The 22,584-nt window shown below is 39.6% G+C and overlaps 1 protein-coding gene across 3 annotated transcripts in view; it reads right to left on the minus strand.

Annotated features, from left to right (window-relative positions):
- The window catches only part of cep152 (centrosomal protein 152), a 228,502-nt gene that overhangs the window by 102,073 nt on the left and 103,845 nt on the right, over positions 1 to 22,584 (minus strand). For 2 of the 3 annotated variants that reach the window (XM_073032843.1, XM_073032845.1), the window contains 8 exons: positions 21,634 to 21,834; positions 20,478 to 20,625; positions 16,069 to 16,160; positions 15,396 to 15,559; positions 12,810 to 13,026; positions 11,250 to 11,369; positions 11,016 to 11,146; positions 4,470 to 4,598 (listed from right to left, as the gene is read on the minus strand). In XM_073032843.1, coding sequence (XP_072888944.1) covers positions 4,470 to 4,598; positions 11,016 to 11,146; positions 11,250 to 11,369; positions 12,810 to 13,026; positions 15,396 to 15,559; positions 16,069 to 16,160; positions 20,478 to 20,625; positions 21,634 to 21,834 — 1,202 coding nt within the window. The remainder of the gene's footprint in view (positions 1 to 4,469; positions 4,599 to 11,015; positions 11,147 to 11,249; positions 11,370 to 12,809; positions 13,027 to 15,395; positions 15,560 to 16,068; positions 16,161 to 20,477; positions 20,626 to 21,633; positions 21,835 to 22,584) is intronic. The other variant, XM_073032844.1, reaches the window with a different exon arrangement.

Here is a 22,584-nt window from a genome sequence, read left to right on the forward strand (position 1 = left end):
ATTATACTCGCTTTATCCATTATCCCTTAAAATTGTTCCGATCGTTGACCAACTGTAGCTTAACGCTTTTCCAATGACCAATGGCATTTCACCTCTTTCCAAACTCTTTATTATTTGCACTTTATTTTCAATCGCGATCGCATCCCCTCAATGGAACAGAAACACTGCGGGCGGCGGGTCCCAACCTGCACAGCTCCCGAGGTCCGCTGGGTCCTAAGGACCATAGCACTGAATTCCCCGGGTCCTAAACTGCACCGCACTGAGACAGGTTAAATGGGACAAGTGGGGGCTGTGCTGGGTTTGGGTATTTGATCCTTCACAATACTCCACGTGGGAATTTAAACTGGAGTTGGCAGTGTTTCTTTTTATGACGCCGAGTTGCGAGCTCGACATCAACCTGGCACGGATGGTACATGAGTCACTGGATTGGCATCAACCCAGCACGGGAGCGGTCTGTCACTAAATCGAACTCGGGAACCTCTGTTCTCTAGCCCAGTGCTGATCTGACTGTGCCACCAGCCGACCAGAACGGGGGTGGGGGTGGGGGGGGGGGGGGGGTCAGGGTGAATCTTACTAAGAAAAATTTAAGCCAAATAAAAAGTTAAACACTCAACATAGTGTCAACGGCAATGACTTAAAATGGTGGACAGCGTTCTCCTTCATCGGTTCATAAGTACGAGTTGTCTGTAAGTCAGACGTTTGTAACTCGGGGACTACCTGTAGTCAGTAATGGACTTGCTTATCTTTCTCACGTGAATTGTTGGACTATGGAAAGTCAAATGAAGATGATATAATGTGAATGCTCCTTTAGGAGCATTGATACACAGAGAGATTTGGTGGTCCATAAGATGTATAAGATGATGAGAGGCATTGATCGTGTAGATCAGGCATGGGCAAACTACGGCCCGCGGGCCATATGCGGCCCGTTAAGCTTTTTAATCCGGCCCGCAGAACTTGATGAAATTATATTAATAAACCTTGTTAACACCTCAGATCCATCCTGAGAATCGCCACAACAAAACTAAATCCAGACTTTGATACGCTGGCTAAAAAGGGAGACCAACAACACTGTTCCCACTGAAATTAAAAATAAGTTTCTTCGTTGTGTTATGTAAAAAATGCATTTGAAAATATTTTTTTCAATAAGCCTTACATGTTACATGTCATTTCTGTTAAGTGACGGACATGAGTAGTGCGCAGGTGCACGTACGTTCTCAAAATAAAAAATGCGCTCCAGATCAAATAACCGCATACTGGCGCGCTATCACTGTTCTGTCAGTGACACTGGTCGTTGTTGAGTTTTGGCACAGGGGACAATTGAATAAGAAGGAGCAGGACAAGCAGACCTGCATCTCCTACCGTTTTTGAAATAAAGACAGTCAGGAGGAGAGTGATGATGATAATATCTTGAAGGATAACAGAATTTTCAGTGCTTTAAAATAATAACTGTTACTATTAAAAAAAGCTGTATTTTATTCATTTAATTTTCAGTGTTTTAAAAGTCATTTCAATAAATAGCTAAATACCATGGGACTTCAGAGACAGATATTTTGTTGTAATGCATTTGTTCATTTTCAATTGAAATTAAAGCACATGTTTTCTACATATCCCATGATATTTTATTTTCTCTTATGAGGTGTATTACCAAAACACTCCGTCCATCTGCTCCTGGTCCGGCCCCCCTGTCAAATTTTAGAACCCTTTGTGGCCCACAAGTCAAAAAGTTTGCCCACCCCTGGTGTAGATAGTCAGAGACTTTTTCCCAGTGTTGAAATGGTTACCACAAGAGGACACAGGTTTAAGGTGCTGGGGTGTAGGTACAGAGAAGAAGGTCAGGGTTAAGTTTTTTTACTCAGAGAGTGGTGAGTGCGTGGAATGGGCTGCCGGCAACGGTGGTGGAGGCGGATACAATAGGGTCTTTTAAGAGACTTTTAGATAGGTACATGGAACTTAGTAAAATAGAGGGCTATATAAGAAAAACCTGCCCAATTACCATCATCATATAACCTGTGGCACTAAAGGTCCCAACAGAATAGACCACCATTATATTAAGATAAGGAATGCCTACTGTTCCATACCAAGACCACGTTTCAGTAAATTAATCACTTATCTGCATACAAGCAGAGGTTAAAGATCAAAGCTCCAGATATTAGTACAACAAACAGGAGGTTGCAGGAGGAACAAACTCCTTATAGAATGACACCAGAATTGATCTCCGAACTCCGGAATGCCCTGCGCTGTAATAGCATTGGGCTAACTGCCACGTTACCATGGCGCCCAAGTAATTTATGATCACTTGAAAAGGTAGAGACTAATTAGGGGGATTCGGCATAGTCTGTCTGAGTTTTTTTTTGAGGAGATTACTAAGAAAATTGATGAAGACAAGGCAGTAGCTGCAGTTGACAAGGATTTAGCAAGTCTGAATGGTAGGTTGGCTCAGAAAGTTAGGGAATGTAGGTGTTTTAGCAAGCAAGATCCAAAAATGGCTTGGTGATAGGAAGTGGTGGAAGGTTGTTTTCCTGACTGGAACAATGTAGCTAGAAGTGTACAACAGGGATTGGTGCTGGGACCTTCACTGTTTGATAAGGAAGTTTACTAACAACATGAGGTTGCTGAAGCTGCAGATAATGAAGATACAGATTGCAGAGATGAACTGGAAAGCTGGGCAGAGTGGTGGCAGAGAGAATTTAATCCAGACAAGTGTGAGGTACTGCACTTTGTGTTGTTGAATACCAGCGAGATGTATTCAATAAATTGCAGAAAACTTAGAAACAACAATGCAGTGCCATTTCACAGCTTCTTAAAAATGGTCACAAAGGTGGTTACGGTAGTGAACGAAGCACTTAGCTTACTTAAATTCATAGGAAGGGGTATTAAGTACATGAGTTGGGATACCATGTTACAATTGTCCAAGATACTTATAGTATGCAATTTTGGTCAGCACGCAACGGAAAGGATATAGAAAGAAAGCAGAAGAGATTGAGCAGGATTTTGCTTAGAATAGAGAGATGGAGTAGTGACTGTTCTTATACAGCATAGAAGGCTGAGGAGTGATTTCGTGAGGTTATAAAATTATGAGGGATGTAGATATAGAAAGTCTGGGATATTTTTTCTCCAATGGTAGCAGAGTCTAAAAATAGAGAATATAGTTTTAAGGTGAAGGGTGGAGATTTATAGGATATTTTAGGGCAGGATTCTACACACAGAGGGTGCTGGTATATGGAACAAGCTCTGAGGTGGTAGTAGATGCCGCTTCTTAAAAATCATTGTATTTAAAAAGATTTGCACATATATTTAGTGGCCACTTTATTAGGTACACCTAATACAATAATCTTAATATAATATCTAATCAGCCATCATGTGGCAGTAACTCAATGCATAAAAGCATACAAATATGGTCAAGAGGTTCATTTGTACAGACCAAACACTAGAATGGGGAAGAAATGTGATTTAAATGACTTTAACTGATTGTTGGTGCCAGGTAGAGTGGATTGAGTATCTCAGATGCTGCTAATCACCTGGGATTTTCACAAACAACAATCTCTAAAGTTTACAAAAAACATCCAGTGAGTGGCAGTTCTGTGGACAAAAAAGCCTTCTTAATGAGAGAGAATAGAAGAGATTGGACAGAATGGTTCAAACTGATAGAAAGGCGACATTAACTCAAATAACCATGTGTTCCAAAAGTGGTATGCTGAAAAGCATCTCTGAATGCACAACGCTTCAGACCTTGAAGTAGATAGGCTACAGAAGCAGAAGACCATAAACATACATTCGGTGCCTACTTTATTGGGTACATAATAAAGTGGCCACTGAGTGCATACATGGATAGGAAAGGAAGAAAACTATATGATCCTTGGAGTTAGAGAAGATGGGCATCTTGGTCTGTGCAGGTGGATAGACCAAAGGGCCTGTTTCCATGCTGTATGACTCAATGACTGTGGGAAGCACTGAGGTACTTGGAAAATACCAACACAATCACGGGGAAACATGTAACTCCACACAGACATTACTGGAGGTCAGAACTGAATCTATAATTATTAGATGGTGCAAGATGTTTGCTAGGTAAATATACATCAAAATATGCTTATCACACTGAATTTTCCATTAAAGTAGATAAAGATTCTGAAAATGGTGTTATCATAATCAAGCAACACACACAAAATGCTGGTGGAACACAGCAAGCCAGGCAGCAACTATAGGAGAAGCACTGTCGACGTTTTGGGACAAGACCCTTCATCAGGACTAATGTTAATCCTGATGAAGTGTCTCGGCCCGAAACGTCGACAGTGTTTCTCCTATAGATGCTGTCTGGCCTGCTGTGTTCCACCAGCATTTTGTGTGTGTTGCTTGAATTTCCAGCACCTGCAGATTTCCTCCTGTTTACCATAACCAATATGTTCAGTTAACAATTTCTATTCTAAATTCAATTCACAAGATTACTTCATGGAGGTAAACTTAAAACTCACTTAACTCGTGTGAGCTGCTGTTCATATAACTGAGTTAGTTGAGCTTTCTCCAGTTCATGCTGTTCCATCAGCTCTTGCTTCAGTCGACATTTGGAATCCTCATGATGTTGCTGATGAATACGCTCACATCTACAGCCATTTGTCACGTTAAGAATCAGAAAAAGAAAGATTTTAATGAAGTTTTTATTTTGCTCTAACTAAAATTAACTAAAGCTTTCAGTACAAGAGTACAACACACAGACAGGCCCTTTCACTCCTGGTGTCTGTGCTGAACACTATGTAAAATCTCAGGTCATGACCTATATCTCTCCATTCCTTGTGTAGCTGTTATTTGAAAACAAAACACAACTGCAGAGAGACTAAGCCAGGAGAATCCACACTGTATGGACACACTTCCAAATAATGTATTTCAGAATCAAAAAAAGATACGTTTGATCCTTTATTACAAAACTAACATAGACAAACAACCTTGTAGCAATAAGAAATTAACAAAACTAAATTAGCGATAGAACAATCTAGTTAACAGTTTAATAGTGATATTAACAATACTAAGTGGTATAATAGCATATTTAGCATTCACAGAAAATACCATTCCCCGTCACTCACTCCCTCTTCACTAAACTGAACTAAGACAGAACATAAATACGTAACCTTGCTTCTACACTCCGCAACCCAAGTGACAGATTACCGTAATAAGAACATTGCGAACACAATAGAGACCGGAAATAGATACGCGCCTCCTACAGACAGAAAATAGGTAAATGGCTTCAACACCCTGCACATCAACATGTCTATCTGAAAGCCTTAAATAGCACTATCATTCATATCTGCTGCCACCGCCAAATCCTGGCACCCCATCCCAGGCACCGATAAAAAAATTTGCTCGGAAATTTCTTTTAAACTTTTCATCTTTCTGCTTCAGTGAATTTGATATTTCTACTCTGGGTAAAAAACACACAACCTCTCACAGTTTTACAATCTTCTATCATGTATCCCCACAGCTCCCAAAGTTCCAGAGAAAACAAACCAAGTTTGTCCAACCTCACCTTATTAGCTCATACCCTTTTATCGACATGGCATCCTCGAAACCTCTCCTGCACCAATAAACTCTTCTTGAGCTTCCAATCTTGGATTATAAACAACATTTCGATGACATCAGGAATGATGTCCGAGTGGGTTGTCCAGTGGTATTTATCCCCTGTACTCCATCCCTCCTGATTGGTTAGTCCTTATCCAATCAGGTTTCTGCTCTCCTACCTTGTTTACAATTGCATTGCAGTTTTTACTAAGAGTGAGACCTTCATCTTTGTTAAAATTATTTTCCTCTAGTTTTATTTCAATGGCTTCCTTTACTAGCTAGTCCCAAAAGCTATTGGCACAGCATAATGGTTTTGTGCCATCAAAGTCAATCCTAACCGAAGCACATGCTAAGATGGCGGACCTTGGAAGGGCAGGAGGATATCCAAGGCCTCCTCTACTGTCAAGATGAAGCCACAGTCAGGTTGGAGGAACAACACCTTATATACTGTCTGGGTAGCCTCCAACCTGATGGCATGAACATTGACTCCTCTAACTTCCGTTAATGCCGCTCCTCCCCTTCTTACCCCATCCCTGATTTATTTCTTTTCCCCCTCCTTTTTTGTTCTTTCACTGCCCATCACTCTGCCTGTTCTCCATCTCCCTCTGGTGCTCCCCTCCCCCTTTCTTTCTCCCTGGGCCTCCCATCCCATGATCCTTTTCCTTCTCCAGCTCTGTATCCCTTTTGCCAATCACCTTTCCAAATCTTAGCTTCACCCCACCCCCTCCGGTCTTCTCCTATCATTTCGCATTTCTCCCTCCCCGTGCTACTTCCAAATCTCTTACTACTTTTTCTTTCAGTTAGTCCTGACGAAGGGTCTTGGCCTGAAATATCGACAGTGCTTCTTCCTATAGATGCTGCCTGGCCTGCTGTGTTCCACCATCATTTTGTGCGTGTTGCTAAGGAAAAAAACATTGCCGAACAACTCAAGTTTGCAAAAGACTACGCAAATGTTCCACAACACTTCTGGGACAGTGTTCCATAGACAGACAAAGGATGAACATTTTGGAAGAAATGCACACCACTATATTTGGAGTAAAGAGCACTGCTCATGAACACCAAAACTTTTTCACAACTGTTAAGCATGGTGGAAGGAGCATCATGGTTTGGGGCTGCTTTGTTGCCTCAGGGCCTGAACACCTTGCAATTGTTGAGGGAACAATCAATTCAAAATTGTATCAAGACATTTTATAGAAGAATATCAGAGTAGCAGTCTGTCACCTGAAGCTTAATAGAAGTTGGATGATGCAACAAGGTAATGATAGGAAACACAAGAGTAAATCAAGAACAGAATGGTTTAAAACGAAGAAAATTTGTGTTTTGGAATGGCCAACTCAGAGTCCAGACCTTAACCCAATTGAGATGCTGTGGCATGACCTGAAGAGGGCTTTTCATGCGAGGTATCCCAGAAATATTAATGACCTGAAATAGATTTGTATGGAGGAATGGTCTAAAATTCCGTTGAACATACCGTCGTGCAAGTCTGACCAGCAGCAACAGGAAACATTTGGTGGAGGTTATTGATACTAAAAGAGAATCTACTAGGTATTAAATACAAGGGTTCACATACATTTTCCAGTCTGGAACATGAATTATTAAACAATGTGTTTAATAAAGCCATAAAGAGTACAATTGTCTCTATATTATTAGTTTAGCCAGATTATGTTTGTCTATTATCTTGTGGCCACAGTTATTGTGTTTAGCAATGATGTTGTGGCCATTACAGAGACTTGGATGGCTCAGGGGCAGGAAGAATTACTTCGAATGCCAGACTTTAGATGTTTCAGAAAGGACAAGGAGGGAGGCAAAAGAGGTGGGGGCATGGGACTGTTGATCAGAGATAGTGTCAGGGCCATAGAAAAGGAGGAAGACGTGGAGGGATTGTCTATGGAGTCTCTGTGCGTGGAAGTTAGGAACAGGAAGGGGTCAATAACTCTACTGGGTGTTTTTCATAGACCACCCAATAGTAACAGGGGCATCGAGGAGCAGATAGAGAGAGAGATTCTGGAAAGGTGTAATAATAACAGGGTTGCTGTGGTGAGAGATTTAAATTTCCCAAATATCGATTGGCATGTCCCTTGGTTTAGATGGTGTGTAGTTTGTTAGCTGTATTCAAGAAGGTTTTTGACACAATACGTAGGTAAGCCTACAACAGGAGAGACTGTACTTAATCTGGTATTGGGAAATGAACCTGGTCAGGTGACTGATCTCTCAGTGAGAGAACATTTTGGAGATAGTGATCACAATTCTGTCTCCTTTACAATAGCATTGGAGAGGGATAGGAACAGACAAGTTAGGACAACGTTCAATTGGTGTAAAGGGAAATATGAGGCTATCAGGCAGGAACTTGGAAGCATAAATTGGGAACAGATGTTCTCAGGGAAATATACGGAAGCAATGTGGCAAATGTTCAGGGGATATTTGTGTGAGTTCTGCATAGGTACGTACCAATGAGACAGGGTACAGGAACAGTGGTGTACAAAGGCTGCTGTAAATCTAGTCAAGAAGAAGAGAAGAGCTTTCAAAAGGTTCAAAAAGCTAGGTAATGATAGAGAGCTAGAAGATTATAAGGCTAGCAGGAAGGAGCTCAAGAAAGAAATTAGGAGAGCCAGAAGGGGCCATGCGAAGGCCTTGGTGGACAGGATTAAGAAAAACCCCAAGACATTCTACAAGTATGTGAAGAGCAAGAAGATAAGATGTGAAAGAATAGGACCGATCAAGTGTGACAGTGGAAAAGTGTGTATGGAACTGGAGGAGATAGCAGAGGTACTTAATGAGTACTTTGCTTCAGTATTCACTACGGAAAAGGATGTTGGCGGTTGTAGGGATGACTTACAGCGGACTGAAAAGATTGAACATGTAGATATTAAGAAGGAGAATGTGCAGGAGCTTTTGGAAAGCATCAAGTTGGATAAGTCACCAGGACCGGAGGAGATGTACCCCAGGCTACTGTGTGAGGCGAGGGAGGAGATTGCTGAGCCTCTGACGATGATCTTTGCATTATCAATGGGGACGGGAGAGGTTCCGGAGGATTGGAGGGTTGCGAATGTTGTTCCATTATTCAAGAAAGGGAATAGAGATAGGTCAGGAAATTATAGACCAGTGAGTCTTACCTCAGTGGTTGGTAAGTTGATGGAGAAGATCCCGAGAGGCAGGATTTATGAACATTTGGAGAGGCATAATGTGATTAAGAATAGTCAACATGGCTTTGTCAAAGGCAGGTCAAGCCTTACAAGCCTGATTAAATTTTTTGACGATGTGACTAAACACATTGATGATGGTAGAGCAGTAGATGTAGTGATATGGATTTCAGGAAGACATTTGACAAGGTACCCCATGCAAGGCTTATTGAGAAAGTAAGGAGTCATGGGATCCAAGGGGACCTTGCTTTGTGGATCCAGAACTGACTTGCCCACAGAAGGCAAAGAGTGGTTGTAGATGGGTCATATTCTGCATGGAGGTCGGTGACCAGTGGTGTGCCTCAGGGATCTGTTCTGGGACCCCTACTCTTCATGACTTTTATAAATAACCTGGATGAAGAAGTGGAGGGATGAGTTAGTAAATTTGCTGATGACACAAAGGTTGGAGGTGTTGTGGATAAAGTGGAGGGCAGTCAGAGGTTACAGCAGGACATTGATAGGATGCAAAGCTGGGTTGAAGTGGCAGATGGAGTTCAACCCAGGTAAGTGTGAGGTGGTTCAGGTCAAACATGATGACAGAATATAGTATTATGGTAAGACTGTTGGCAGTGTGGAGGATCAGAAGCATTTTGTGGTCCGAGTCCACAGGACACTCAAAGCTGCTGTGCAGTTTGACTCTGTGGTTAAGAAGGCATATGGTGCATTGGCCTTCATCAACTTTGGAATGAAGTTTAGGAGCCAAGAGGTAATGTTGCATCTATATAGGATCCTGCACAGACCCCACTTGGAGTACTGTGCTCAGTTCTGGTCACCTCACTATAGGAAGAATGTAGAAACCACAGAAAGGGTGCAAAGGAGATTTACAAGGATGTTGCTTGGATTGGGGAGTGTGCCTTATGAGAATAAGTTGAGTGTACTTGGCCTTTTTCCCTTGGAGTGACGGAGGATGAGAGGTGACCTGATAGAGGAGTATAAGATGATGAAAGGCATTGATCGTGTGGATAGTCAGAAGCTTTTTCCCAGGGCTGAAATGGCTAGCACGAGAAAGCACAGTTTTAAGGAGCTTGGAAGTAGGTACAGAGGAGATATCAGGTTTAAAAAACTTACGCAGAGAGTAGCAAGTGTGTGGAATGGGCTGCTGGCGACGGTGGTGGAGGCGGATACGATAGGGTCTTTTAGGAAACTCCTGGATAGGTATATGGCACTTACAAAAATAGTGTTATGGATAACCCTAGGTAGTTTCTCAAGTAAGGACATGTTTGGCACGGCTTTGTGGGCCAAAGGGCCTGTATTGTGCTGTAGGTTTTCTATGTTTTTAGGACCTTGTCACCATACATACCTATACCTCCCCACACCCCTCTCTGCTTTCCACAGGGATTATTTCCTTTGTGATTCCTATAGTCGTTCATCACTCTTCACTACCTCCTGGTACTTATCCCTGCAAGTGGCAGAAGTGCTACACTTGCCCACTAATCTCTTCCTCCATTCAAGATCCAGAACAGTCCTTCTATGTGAAGCAGCACTTGATCCTTCGACAACTTTCTTTATTGTCTACAGCTTCAATAATCTCTGTCATCTGCATACTTACTAAATATATTTTCATCTATGTTATTACATACATTATCACAAAACAATAGAGGTCCCAGTACAAATGCTTGCAAAATACCAGTCACACATCTCCAGTCAGCATAACAGCCTCCCATGCAAGCCAATTCTGAATCCAAACTACCAAGTCCCTATGGATCCCATTCTTGATCGATCCAATAAATGGAACAGACCAACCACTAGCCTGCAGTTAGAAAGGAATGTACTGGAAGTCAGATACATGTGCATGTGACTCCTGCATCAAGACTCTGCTAAATCAACATTTATAATCTCTACGATTCCATAACTTTCTAAGCTACGAGCCAGGTTATCTTTGTATCTGGCCTATGAGGTTCACAACAGCAACTGCTTGTGCATCAGCTGAGCATTGTTGCCCAATCTCAATCGAAGGAGAAATCTAGAAAAGCTTTTTCTTATTTATTTTACAGTATATTTACATTCTACTTCATTGGCAGCAGTGTGCACTTCTGATTAATTTCACTTTTTAAAATTTATGTCAAATTATTAAAATACATTTCTTTTTGTTAATTTTTCAACAACTTCAAATACCCCTGATTTCAAGGAAATTTATGGACAGCACCGAACATCACCTTTCCTGCCACTTATAAATACCTCTATGTTACAGATCACTTGCAGCAACTGGAACTGTGAAATACAGTCACAGGGCTACAGCAGAATATTTATTTCACTGTTAGCTTCATTGTGAAGTATTTCATCCTGTACCTGTCAATAGCGTCTTGCTTATCCTGTTCAAAATCCTGGATCATTTGGCGCATTTCATTGTACAATTCTTGGTTTGCTTCTTTAAACTGTTTTTCACTACTGGTTAGTTTTTCAATTTCTTGTTGTTTACCCTGAACAAGAGAAAAGACTGATTTAAAACATGCATCAAATTGAGAAGTGCACACATTGGGATACACAAGAGATTTCCACCTTCAGCAAAAATTCAAATTTCACCTCAATTTCTTTGCGGAGATCCTGAGTTTCACACGTTAGTTGCTCAATTTCATCTTGAAGAGTCTTTTCAGGAGCAGATCCTATTGCTTCCAACTCCTTTTCTAAAGAAATGGCCCTTACCTGAATGCAGTCAAAATTCAGTTATGTTATCTTGATGAGCACACAATATGTCATGGGGGAGAAAATGCTTATTTACTGAGTGAAATGTCACATCTACAAAGGAACTTTCAGAAACCAGCTGAGTGAATGCATGTATGAGAAAAAAGAGAACTACAGTGTATGTTTTATTAAAAAAACTATCAGAACAAATTCTCAGAACAGAAATAGGCCCCTCAGCTTAACTCGTCCATGCTAACCAATGTGCCTTCCTGAGTTAGTTCCATTTTCCTGCATTGGCCTACATGTCTCTAGCTCGTTCCTATACATAAAGCTATCCAAGTATATTGTAAAATGATGTAACTGTACCATCATCTATCACTTCCCTGGCTGCTTATTCCATATTTTCACCACTTCCTGTCTGGAAAAAACTTGCCTGATACGATCCCTTTACACATTTCTCTTCTCACCAATCTGTGCCCTTTAGCCTTACTCTTCTCTCCTGGATACTCATTATCAATGCATCTCATGATTTTATAAATGATGACCCCTCAGCATCCATTGCCTCAAAAGCCTGTTCAAACTCCCCTTACTAATTAAAGCTTCCAGTCCCAGCAACATCCTTATGCATCTTTTCTACAATCGACAGAGCTCAGTTGGAAACCAAGATGTCTTTAATGCAAAAAATAGGAAACATTCTGAGGCACATTTCAGCCTAGATGAAGGGTCTCAATCTAAAATGCTAATTGCCCATTCTCTCCACAGATGCTGCCTGACCTGCTACGTTTCTCCAGCATTTTACGTGTTGTTTTAGACTGCAGCATTTGCAGTCTCATGCCCTAAAAGTATTCCAAAGGCCCTTTTCATCACTCTGCCTACTCGTGATTCTACTTTTGGCGAATAATGTCCTTGTATTCCTAGGTGCCTATATTCCCAATGTCACTGTGCATCCTATTTTGGTTTGATTTCCTCAGATTCCTGGCTTGTCCTTGCAATCTTTCCTAAAAACAATACATCAGCAAAACAATACATCCAGCCTTTCAGTACTGGTGACTAAAGAAACTGAAATGTTAATTGTTTTTCTTCCATAGCCTTTCAGTTTTTATTTTACGTTTACAGCCTCTTCTCTGAAGAGTTGAACAGTCAGTGAACTGAAGCCAATTTTTTTTCTCATATAATCACCACTATTACTTAGAGGAAAAATGAAATATAGAAAGAAAGTATGCTACTCAAAATTGCTGAGGGATTTAGCAATATCAGCAATTCAAATAATCACAAGGAATATGCTCCCTAACTGCATAATAAGTAAAGGTATATTTGCTGTTGTCATTTGAGGGCCAGTAGCAATGTATGGTCAAGCAGGAAGTCAAAAAAAGCTTTAAAAACCTGTTCACAAACAACCAATTAAAAACACATATGGGTACTAATTTTCAGTATTCACAGTTTAAAACAGATTCAACCAACCTCATGACTTCTTGCCAATTTTTCAGCATTTTGTAACATTTTCTTTAGCTCAGCTATTTGTTTTTGATTTTCTTTAGTTTCATTCTGAAGTTGAGTCACTTGATGGCGCTTTGCTTTGATGTTACTTAGTGATCTTTCCAGTTCAGTCTTCAATTCTTGTATTACCTCATCCTTGCACAAGGTCTTTTCTGAATCTCCCTGGCACATTACATTTGAACTGGTAGAAAGAGGGAAAGAGAAAGGATAATATACTATCACTCCCAAGTACCTTATGAAATTTCTGAACAATACAGCACACAAAGAAACAGATTTCTTCTGTATCAATCTGTATCAAACTAGTCAATGCTAACAATACCCTAATGAACTACATATTACCAAGAATAATTTCTTTTGCATTGCCTCTAGCATGTTGGACTATATATAACTGTGCATAAAAATTATTGCCTCATCAGCCACCAAAAGGTTTCTTTTTTTGTAAAGAATGCCAGAAAATTTTGAAATTTTAAATTTTTGAAAATTTTTCTATTTGCAATTTGCTCTGGATCTCAGTTGCCCAATATCTACCCCTAAATTCAGTCCTTGTTCTTCATTTATTGCAAATAAGACAAAGATATGATTCTTTATTCACAGTATTACAGTTAACTTTATATCACATGCTACAACTTCAAATGTTGACCAATGAATGAATCAAATTAAGTATTAACTGAAATTTATTTATTTAGAGATACAGCACAGAACAGGCCCTTGTGGCCCAAAGAGCCACACCATCTAGCAACCCACCTATTTAACCCTAGCCTAATTGGCAATGATCTTTCAAAAATGATTGGACTCTGGCATGTTGCCTGAGGATTGGAAAACTGCAAATGTCACTCCACTCTTTAAGAGAAAGGGAGGCAACAGAAAGGGAATTATAGACTAGTTAGCCTGACCTCAGTGGTTGGGAAGATGTTGGAGTCAACTGTTAAGGAAGAAGTTATGGAATACTTGGTGATGTAGGACAAGATAGGACAAAGTCAGCATGGTTTCCTTAAGCGAAAATGTTGCCTGACGAACCTGTTGAAATATTTTGAGGAGATTACAAGTAGGATAGATAAAGGGGATTTAGTGGATGTTGTATATTTGGACTTCCAAAAGGCCTTTGACAAGGTGCCACACATGAGGCTGCTTACCAAGTTAAGAGCCTATGGTATTATAGGAAATTTAATAACATGGGTACAGCATTGGCTGATTGATAGGAGGCAGCGAGTGGGAATAAAAGGATCCTTGTCTGCTAGGCTGCCAGTGACTAGTGGTGTTCCGCGGGAGTCAATGTTGGGACCGCTTCTTTTTATGCTGTACTTCAATGATTTAGATGATGGAATAGATGGCTTTGTTACCAAGTTTGCAGGTGATACGAAGATAGGTGGAGAGGCAGGTAGACTGCAGAAGGACAAGGCAGATTAGGAGAATAGGCAAGAAAGTGGTAAATGAAATACAATGTTGGAAAATACATAGTCATGCACTTTGCTAGTAGAAATAAATGTGCAGACTATTTTTTAAATGGGGAGAAAATCCAAAACTCTGAGATGCAAAGAGACTTGGGAGTCCTTGTGCAGAACACCTTAAAGGTTAACTTGCAGGTAGAGTCGGTGGTGAGGAATGTTAGCATTCATTTCAAGAGGTCTAGAATACAAGAGCAAAGATGTGATGCTGAGGCTTTATAAGGCACTGGTGAAGCCTTACCTTGAGTATTGTGAACAAATTTGGGCTCCTCATCTAGGAAAAGATGTGCTGGTATTGGAAAGAGTTCGAAGGAAGTTCATATGAATGATTCTGGAGATGAAACGTTACCACTTGTGGAACGTTTAATGTCTCTGTGCCTGTACTTGCTGGAATTAAGGACAATGGGGGGCGATCTCAATGAAACCTTTTAAATGTTGAAAGACCTAGACAGCGTAGATGTGGAAAGGACACTTCCCATGGTGAGCAGGTCTAGGACAAGAGGACACAGCCTCAGGCTAGAGGGGTGTCCATTTAAAATAAAAATGCAAAGAGATTTCTTTAGCCAGAAGGTGGTGAATTTGTGGAAGTTGTCACCACAGCTGTGGAGGCAAAGGCATTGACTGTATTTAAAGCAGAGATCGACAGGTTCTTGACTTGACTGGTTAGAGGGAGAAGGCCGGGGAGTGAGGTTGAGGAGGGAAAAAAGGATCAGCCATGATTGAATGGTGGAGCAGACTCGATGGGCCAAATGGCCTAATTCCGCTCCCATGTCTTATGGTCTAATCACAGGACAATTCACAATGACTTATTAACCTACTCATTGGTATGTCTTTAGAATGTGGGAGGAAACTGTTGCACCTGAAGGAAAGACATGCTCAAAGGAAGGACATACAAACTTCGTATGGTCAGTGTCAGCATCGAACTCTAATGCCTAGAGCTGTAATAGCGTTGTCATACATGCTAATATTCATATCCAAATACGCAATTGTAAAAGATAACCTAAAAGGATTTTCCAAATTTGTTGTGAAAGAAGAAAATTTTAAAAATGCACCATAAAATGCTGCAATTTGCAAGTCCTATCATGAAAGCCATTTCAATTTCTACCTTTGTAGCCTGGGTATTTTCAGGTTCTCATTCTTAATGCAGAGGGCCACGAATGAATCTGATAATGGACCTTCTAATTCTTCAGGTGCTTCTTTAATGATGGCATTGATCTTAGCGGCAGATTCATACAGAGCAATTTGTTCTTTCAAGTCAGTCAGTTCTTCCTAAAAATAAACAAGTCTGCTTAACATTAATTTACACAGGATTTATGATGAGACCAATTCAGAGATGAACAGAAGAATGTAGGTCTGAAATAAAGCAAATAATCAACTACATTTGATATGTTTCAGAAAAATAACCTGCAGCAATGTAAACAATACAACAATTTCATGCTTCAAATTCATTGGTCACAAATAGAGCAAACAAGTGTATTGGGGCTCTACCATCCTTTTATATTAAAATAAGAGTTCTAAAGCTTCTTCAGTTCTTAGGTATAACAGCTTTTAAGGAGTCCTTTAGTTACATTTACGCTTGTATTATTCATTTCAGCCTTTTGTCACCATATACGTTTACATGTATTAGGGATCTGCTGTTTCAGTTTGTTCCACCTCATTTCCTTAAATTTTATTTGAATTATATTTTTCAAATATGCAGAAAGTCAAGATGTATTAGCAATAAAAAAATAGAGATTTGGATAATTTGCCATATTAAGTAGCAGTGATTACACCAAGACCTGTAAAGCTTTATTCATCTGGTCACTGACATTCCTAGCAGACTGAACTTGCTGAAGTTGGATCTGAAGTTCACTGATCTCCTGTATTGAACCTGAAACACAAATAACATTGTTAATGACCTAGAAATTTTGTACAAAAATGCACATTACGCTATCACTCATTTGAAAAATGTGTTAAAAGTTGGTGGATATTTTACACAAGATTTTGATTTACATCTGCTTGATTTACTACAGAATGTAATTTCTGTAACTCAGCAACTGTTATTATATGTATTATATATGAGCTTTGGAACGCTTCAATATTTCAAAGCCATACCGTACCTGTAGAAAGTATGAAATTGCAACAATCAACTAATGATAGTCACCTCTGCAGAAAATACCAACTGGGAACTGCAGTCTTTCCATTTTTTTAAAACCGTTCTGTTATTGATTTACACCAAGAAAAATAATGTGAGCTACCTTAATGACTATCTCCCGGTAGCACTCACATCTACAGTGTTGGTCATTTACAGAGGTTGGTCATGACTAGACTGAACTCCTGCCTCAGCAATTTGTCTATCGCCACAATAGGTCAACGGCTCTTCACATGGCTTTAGACCACCTGGACAACATAAACACCTATGTCAGGATGCTGTTCATCAACTACAGCTCAGCATTCAACACCACCATTCCACAATCCTGATTGAGAAGTTATAGAACCTGGGCCTTTGTACCTCCCTCTGCAATTGGATCCTCGACTTCTTAACCGGAAGAACACAATCTGTGTGGATTGGTGATAACATCTCCTCCTCGCTGACGATCAACACTGGTGCATCTCAGGGGTGTGTGCTTAGCCCACTGCTCTACTCTCTCTACACCCATGACTGTGTGGCTAGGCATAGCTCAAATACTATCTATAAATTTGCTGATGATACAACCATTGTTGGTAGAATCTCAGATGGTGACAAGAGGGTGTACAGGAGAGAGATATGCCAACTAGTGGAATGGTGCCGCAGCAACAACCTGGCACTCAACATTAGTAAATGAAAGAGCTGATTGTGGACTTCAGAAAGGGTAAGACGAAGGAACTCATAGAGGGATCAGAAGTGGAGAGAGTGAGCAGTTTCAAGTTCCTGGGTGTCAAGATCTCTGAGGATTTAATCTGGTCCCAACATATTGATGCAGTTATAAGAAGGCAAGACAGTGACTATACTTCATTAGGAGTTTGAATAGATTTGGCATGTCAACAAATACACTCAAAAACTATTATAAATGTACCATGAAGAACATTCTGACAGGCACCATCACTGTCTGGTATGGAGGGGCCGAAAGAAGCTACAGAGGGTTGTAAATTTAGTTGGCTCCATCTTGGGTATTAACCTACAAAGTACCCAGGAATCTTCAAAAAATGGTGTCTCAGAAAAGCCATTATTAAGGACCTCCAGCCCCAAGGGGGCATGCTCTTTTCTCACTGTAGGAGGTATAGAAGCCCGAAGCCACACACTCAGCAATTCAGGAACAGCTTTTTCCCCTCTGCCATCTGATTCCTAAATGGACATTGATCCCATATACACTACTTCACTTTTTTAGTATATATTTCTGTTTTTTTGCATGATTTTAATCTATTCAATATACATTTGCTGTAATTGACTTACTTATTATTCTTACTTTTTTTCTTCTATATTATGTATTGCATTGAACTGCTGCTGCTAAGTTAACAAATTTCACAACACATGCTGGTGATAATAAACCTGATTCTGACTCTTGTGTTTCGGATCACTATCTTGTTGCATCATCCAACTTCTACTCAGCTTCAGGTGATGGACTGCCACCCTGACATGCTCCTGTAAAATGTCTTAATGAAATATTGGATTTATTGTTCCTGCAAGCTGTCCAGGCCTGAAACAGCAAAGCAGCCCCAAACCATGATGCTCCTTTCTTCCACCATGCTTCACAGTTGTGATGAGGCTTTGGTGCTAATGTGCAGTACCCTATTCCCTCCAATCATAGCAGTGTGTGTTCCTGCCAAAAAATTCAACTTTTGTCTCATCTGTCTTCAGAACATTTCCCAGAAGCACTGAGGAACATCTAGGTGGTCTTTTGCAAAATTAAGACATTCAACAACGTTTTTTTGAGAGCAGTGGTTTCTTCTATGGCGTCCTTCCATGAACACTGTTCTTGTTCAAAGTTTTTCTTATAATGGACACATGACAAAGGCTTTAGCAAGTTCTAGATATTTCTGCAGGTCTTTTGCTGATATACCCTTGGGTTCTTTTTCACCTCCTTCTGCATTTCGCACTTTGCTCTTGCTGTGATCTTTGCAGGACGTCCACTCCAAAGAAGGGTAGCAACAGTACTGAATTTCCACCATTTGTAGATGTTTTTTTACTGCAGACTGATGAACACTTGGGTCTAAATGCTTTCATAGCCTTTTACAGCTTCATGCATCTCTACGATTCTTTTTCTAAGGTCCTCTGAAAGTTGTTTTGATCGAGGCATGGTGCACATACACAGATCTTTCTTGAGAAGAGCAGGCTCTGTCAGTGACAGAACTTTGTGTGTCTCTTTATTGGGCAGGACACCTCTGCAACCCACACCTCCAATTTCATTTCATTGATTGGAACACCTCACTCCAAACAGCTTTTGTAGAAGCCATTACCCCAGAAGTTCACATACTTTTGTGAACTTAGACTGTGATTGTTTAAATGGTGTATTTAACATTGATGAGAAATAGTACAATTGTTTGTGTGTTATTAGTTTAAACTGAGGCGTTATAAAGCATTGGTCAGACCACATTTGGAGCAATTTTAGGCCCCATATCAATGAAAGGAAGTGCTGACATCTGAGAGGGTTCAGAAGAGGTTTACGAGAATGATCACAGGAATGAAACGATTAACATATGAAGAGCATTTGATGGCTCTGGGCCTGTATTCACTGGAGTTTAGAAGAATGAGAGGGAATATCATAGAAAGGCTGAGATAAGGTGGACATGGAGAGGATGATTCCAACATTGGGAGAGTCTGAGAGCAGAGGGTGCAGCCTCAGAATAGAAGATGCCCCTTCAGAACAGTGATGAGAAAGAATTTCTTTACCCAAAGGTGGTGAATCTGTGGAATTTACTACCACAGTCGGTCGTGAAGTAAATATTGAGTGGGGCTTTATTGATATGGATGTCAAATGTTTTGGGGAAAAAGACAGAAGAATGGGGCTGAGAAGGGAATTAAATCAGCTATGATCAAATGATGGAGCAGACTCAATGGGCCAAATGGCCGTATTCTACTCCTATGTATTATGATTTTATGGTTGACTCCTCACACACACTGAAACATTCAAAGTATATTTATTATCAAAGTTATTTAGACTTTACTATGTTTGCAGTATACAACACTGAGATTCCTCTTCCCAGACAGCCACAAAGAAACAGCATGGAACCCATTGAAAAACAAATCATGCAAATGACAAAAAAGAGCAGAAAACATAGAATATAAAACACCAAAACAAAACCATTGAAACAATCTAGGAAATGTTCAATTTAGTTCAGTTCGGTTAAATTTAACACTGTTTTGTTCATTGATTGCAGGCCATAGAGCCAGACCACCCCAATCAAAATTACACAAACAGCAATAAAAAAGGTGTAGCTAGAAACACATGTAACATGAACTGCAGAGCCCAATCCACAAACCCTGTCGATTAAATCTTGCTCCCTCAGCATTGAGCAAGAGAATGAGACCAGTCAAACACAGGCACCTTCCTCCAGGAGCAGAAATTGCAAGTGAGAGAGAGGCCACACACTCAACACGAAACATTACCAAATTCCCTCAGTGATAGCAAAGCACCAGATCGTTCAATCGGCCAGAAAATACACCACCAAAATATAATTCACAGGTTCCAATTGCACACAAGTTAGCAGCAGAATCATATTTGATAGAAGTAAAAGTAAAAGAAGTAGTTTTGTGAACTGGTTGAAGGATGTTGCCTTTGATCACACTGGTCACTGCGCCATCTTCTTCAGACTACCAAGTACTTGTGCGAATGCCTTTTAAATGTTCAATATTAAAATATCCTCATTCCAGATAATCTCACCCTCTAAAACTTATCCTCTCCGACATCCTTTAAATTTCTCTTTTCACAACTTCAACCCCATCCCCTCTATCTTTAGACCCCCTGCTCCTGGAAAAAGACTCTGATTATATATCCTATCGATGTCCCTCATAATTTTTAAAATCTTTAGGTCACCCTTAAACCTCCTATATTCCAATGTGAATAAAACCATCCTATCTAATTCCTTCTTTATTAATACAGCTATCCATTTCAGGAAACATCCCAGTAAATCTCTTCTGCATTTCCTAATTGTATATTTAAACAAATTATTTCCAAAACAGTATCTACAACAGATTTGAACAATGAATGAGAATTTTCTCTCTTCCAACCTGTTTGTAGTAAATCCCTGCACTGTTGCTGGCTCATCTCTAGACTTTTTGTCAGACCATTAATTATGTCTGCTTTCTCCACTTTGGCTTCTTCTTGCTCTCGTTGCAACTGCTTTACTTGTTCCTGAAGTCGTTTACAATTCTCTTTCTTATAGAAAAGATAAATAAAGTATTATTCATAATTTTAAACAGTAAAATCTTTCTCTTCCGTGCACGCACACATACATGCACACACATACACTCACATAGTGCCTGAAACATCTAACTTTCACAAATTAAATGTACATTAAATATCTAACTTTTACCAATGGTTCAGTGTGTTATCAGAACATTTATTCCTTCCAAAGCATTCACAGGAAAACAGTTGTCAACTGTGGTTTTCATCTAGCTTCTACTGTACTTCTACTTTTTCCATCTTTTTATTATCATTATTAATAACAACAAAATAAAATTGATACATAGAGATTACACACATACATATTTCAACTAACTATAAAAGATTACAAGAACAATGATTACAGTATAAATGAGTATTCCCACATCGTAAACGATACAATATACAAATAGACAAGGCAAACCTAAGTGTACCATAATATAAAAGAAAAAGAAAAAAAGAAAAAAAATCATTATGCAAAAAACTAATCTAAAAATCTAATAATAGAAGAGAAAAAAAACCAAAAAAAGAGAAAAAGAAAAAATAAAAAAGAGAAAAAAAGGGGCTGTTTATAATATCTCACAAAAATACAAAATCATCAGTGTCGTCAACTCCGATCCTCTTGACATATATGCAATCAAAACTGGAAAATCAAATAGGCCTGGAACAGGGTCCTATTACATCATATGAAAATATTGAATAAATGGTCTCCATATCTTTTCAAATTTAGTAGAAGTGTCAAATACACCACTTCTAATTTTTTCTAAATTTAAACATAACATAGTTTGAGAAAGCCAAAGAAATACAGTAGGAGGATTAATTTCCTTCCAATTCAACAAAATAGATCTTCTAGCCATTAATGTAAGAAATGCAATCATTCGACAAGCGGAAGAAGATAAATGAAGTGAGTCCATCTACTGTACTTCTACTATTAAATAATTTTATTTTTTGAGAAATTGCCAGCAAACCACACAAATGCAGCAAAATTATACCAGTTCTAACCTGTTCTTCCAAAGAGATACTAGTTGCATCAAGTGTCTGCTGCATTGTCAAGATAATTGCCTCATGTTTTTCTTTAAGTGCACCGATAATATTTTCATGTTGTTCTCTGGCACGAGTAAGAGATTCTGAGCGACTGAGTTCTGATAGCTGTCGCTGCATGCTTTCCATGGCTGCTTCTGCAATTTTCTGGTTCTTCAGTGCCTGTATAGAAAAACAAATAACATGCACAATTAAAACTGAATATAATTATTATTCTAATTTGAATCTGAATCAAGAACACTAAACAAAATACTACTAGTGTGTTATGAACCCCATAACTGGGTCACTTATCAGCAAAGATAGAGAGGTCCGCTGAAGTCTGATGGTACCATTTTTAAACGTTTTTATTTATAAAGGGGCACAAAAGTAAGGTTAATACAAACATTCAGATAATATACGTCGTCAATACTCAATCTAAAGCACGGTGTGCTGCCTTTATGGCAGTTATTTAAGTTTATAATATTTTCGCTTAGTAATTTGTTAGCATTTTTTTAGTTAAAGTTAGGATTGTTTAAATCAATTTATTTGTCTGTAATACATCGTGGCTGCGATGACGTCACATCCGGGTTCGCCGCGTCTTGTGGGAAATTACCGGTTTGAGATACACGCAAGGGTGGGGGTCACTCACATGTGCCACTATAGCGCCGGTTAGGTTTTCTCTATGCACCAAAGACACAGTGAAGCAACGCTGTAAGTCATTAGATAATCGATATGTTGAGTTAAAATGTTAACGCCGATTCTGTTAAAAGTAACGACGGTCGGTAAGGTTTACGTTTTCGTCAGTTAAAGAGTCGGGATAGTTTGTATTGAAGTGTATCTAAAGCAGTCAATGAAGCAGCTAGATTCTGACTGTATGCTGCACTTTAATGTAATGTAGTTATTGTAGCTTTACCTTTGCAAGTATTCACAATG

This window comes from Hemitrygon akajei, chromosome 30 (assembly GCF_048418815.1).
Source record: "Hemitrygon akajei chromosome 30, sHemAka1.3, whole genome shotgun sequence".
NCBI lineage: Eukaryota > Metazoa > Chordata > Chondrichthyes > Myliobatiformes > Dasyatidae > Hemitrygon > Hemitrygon akajei.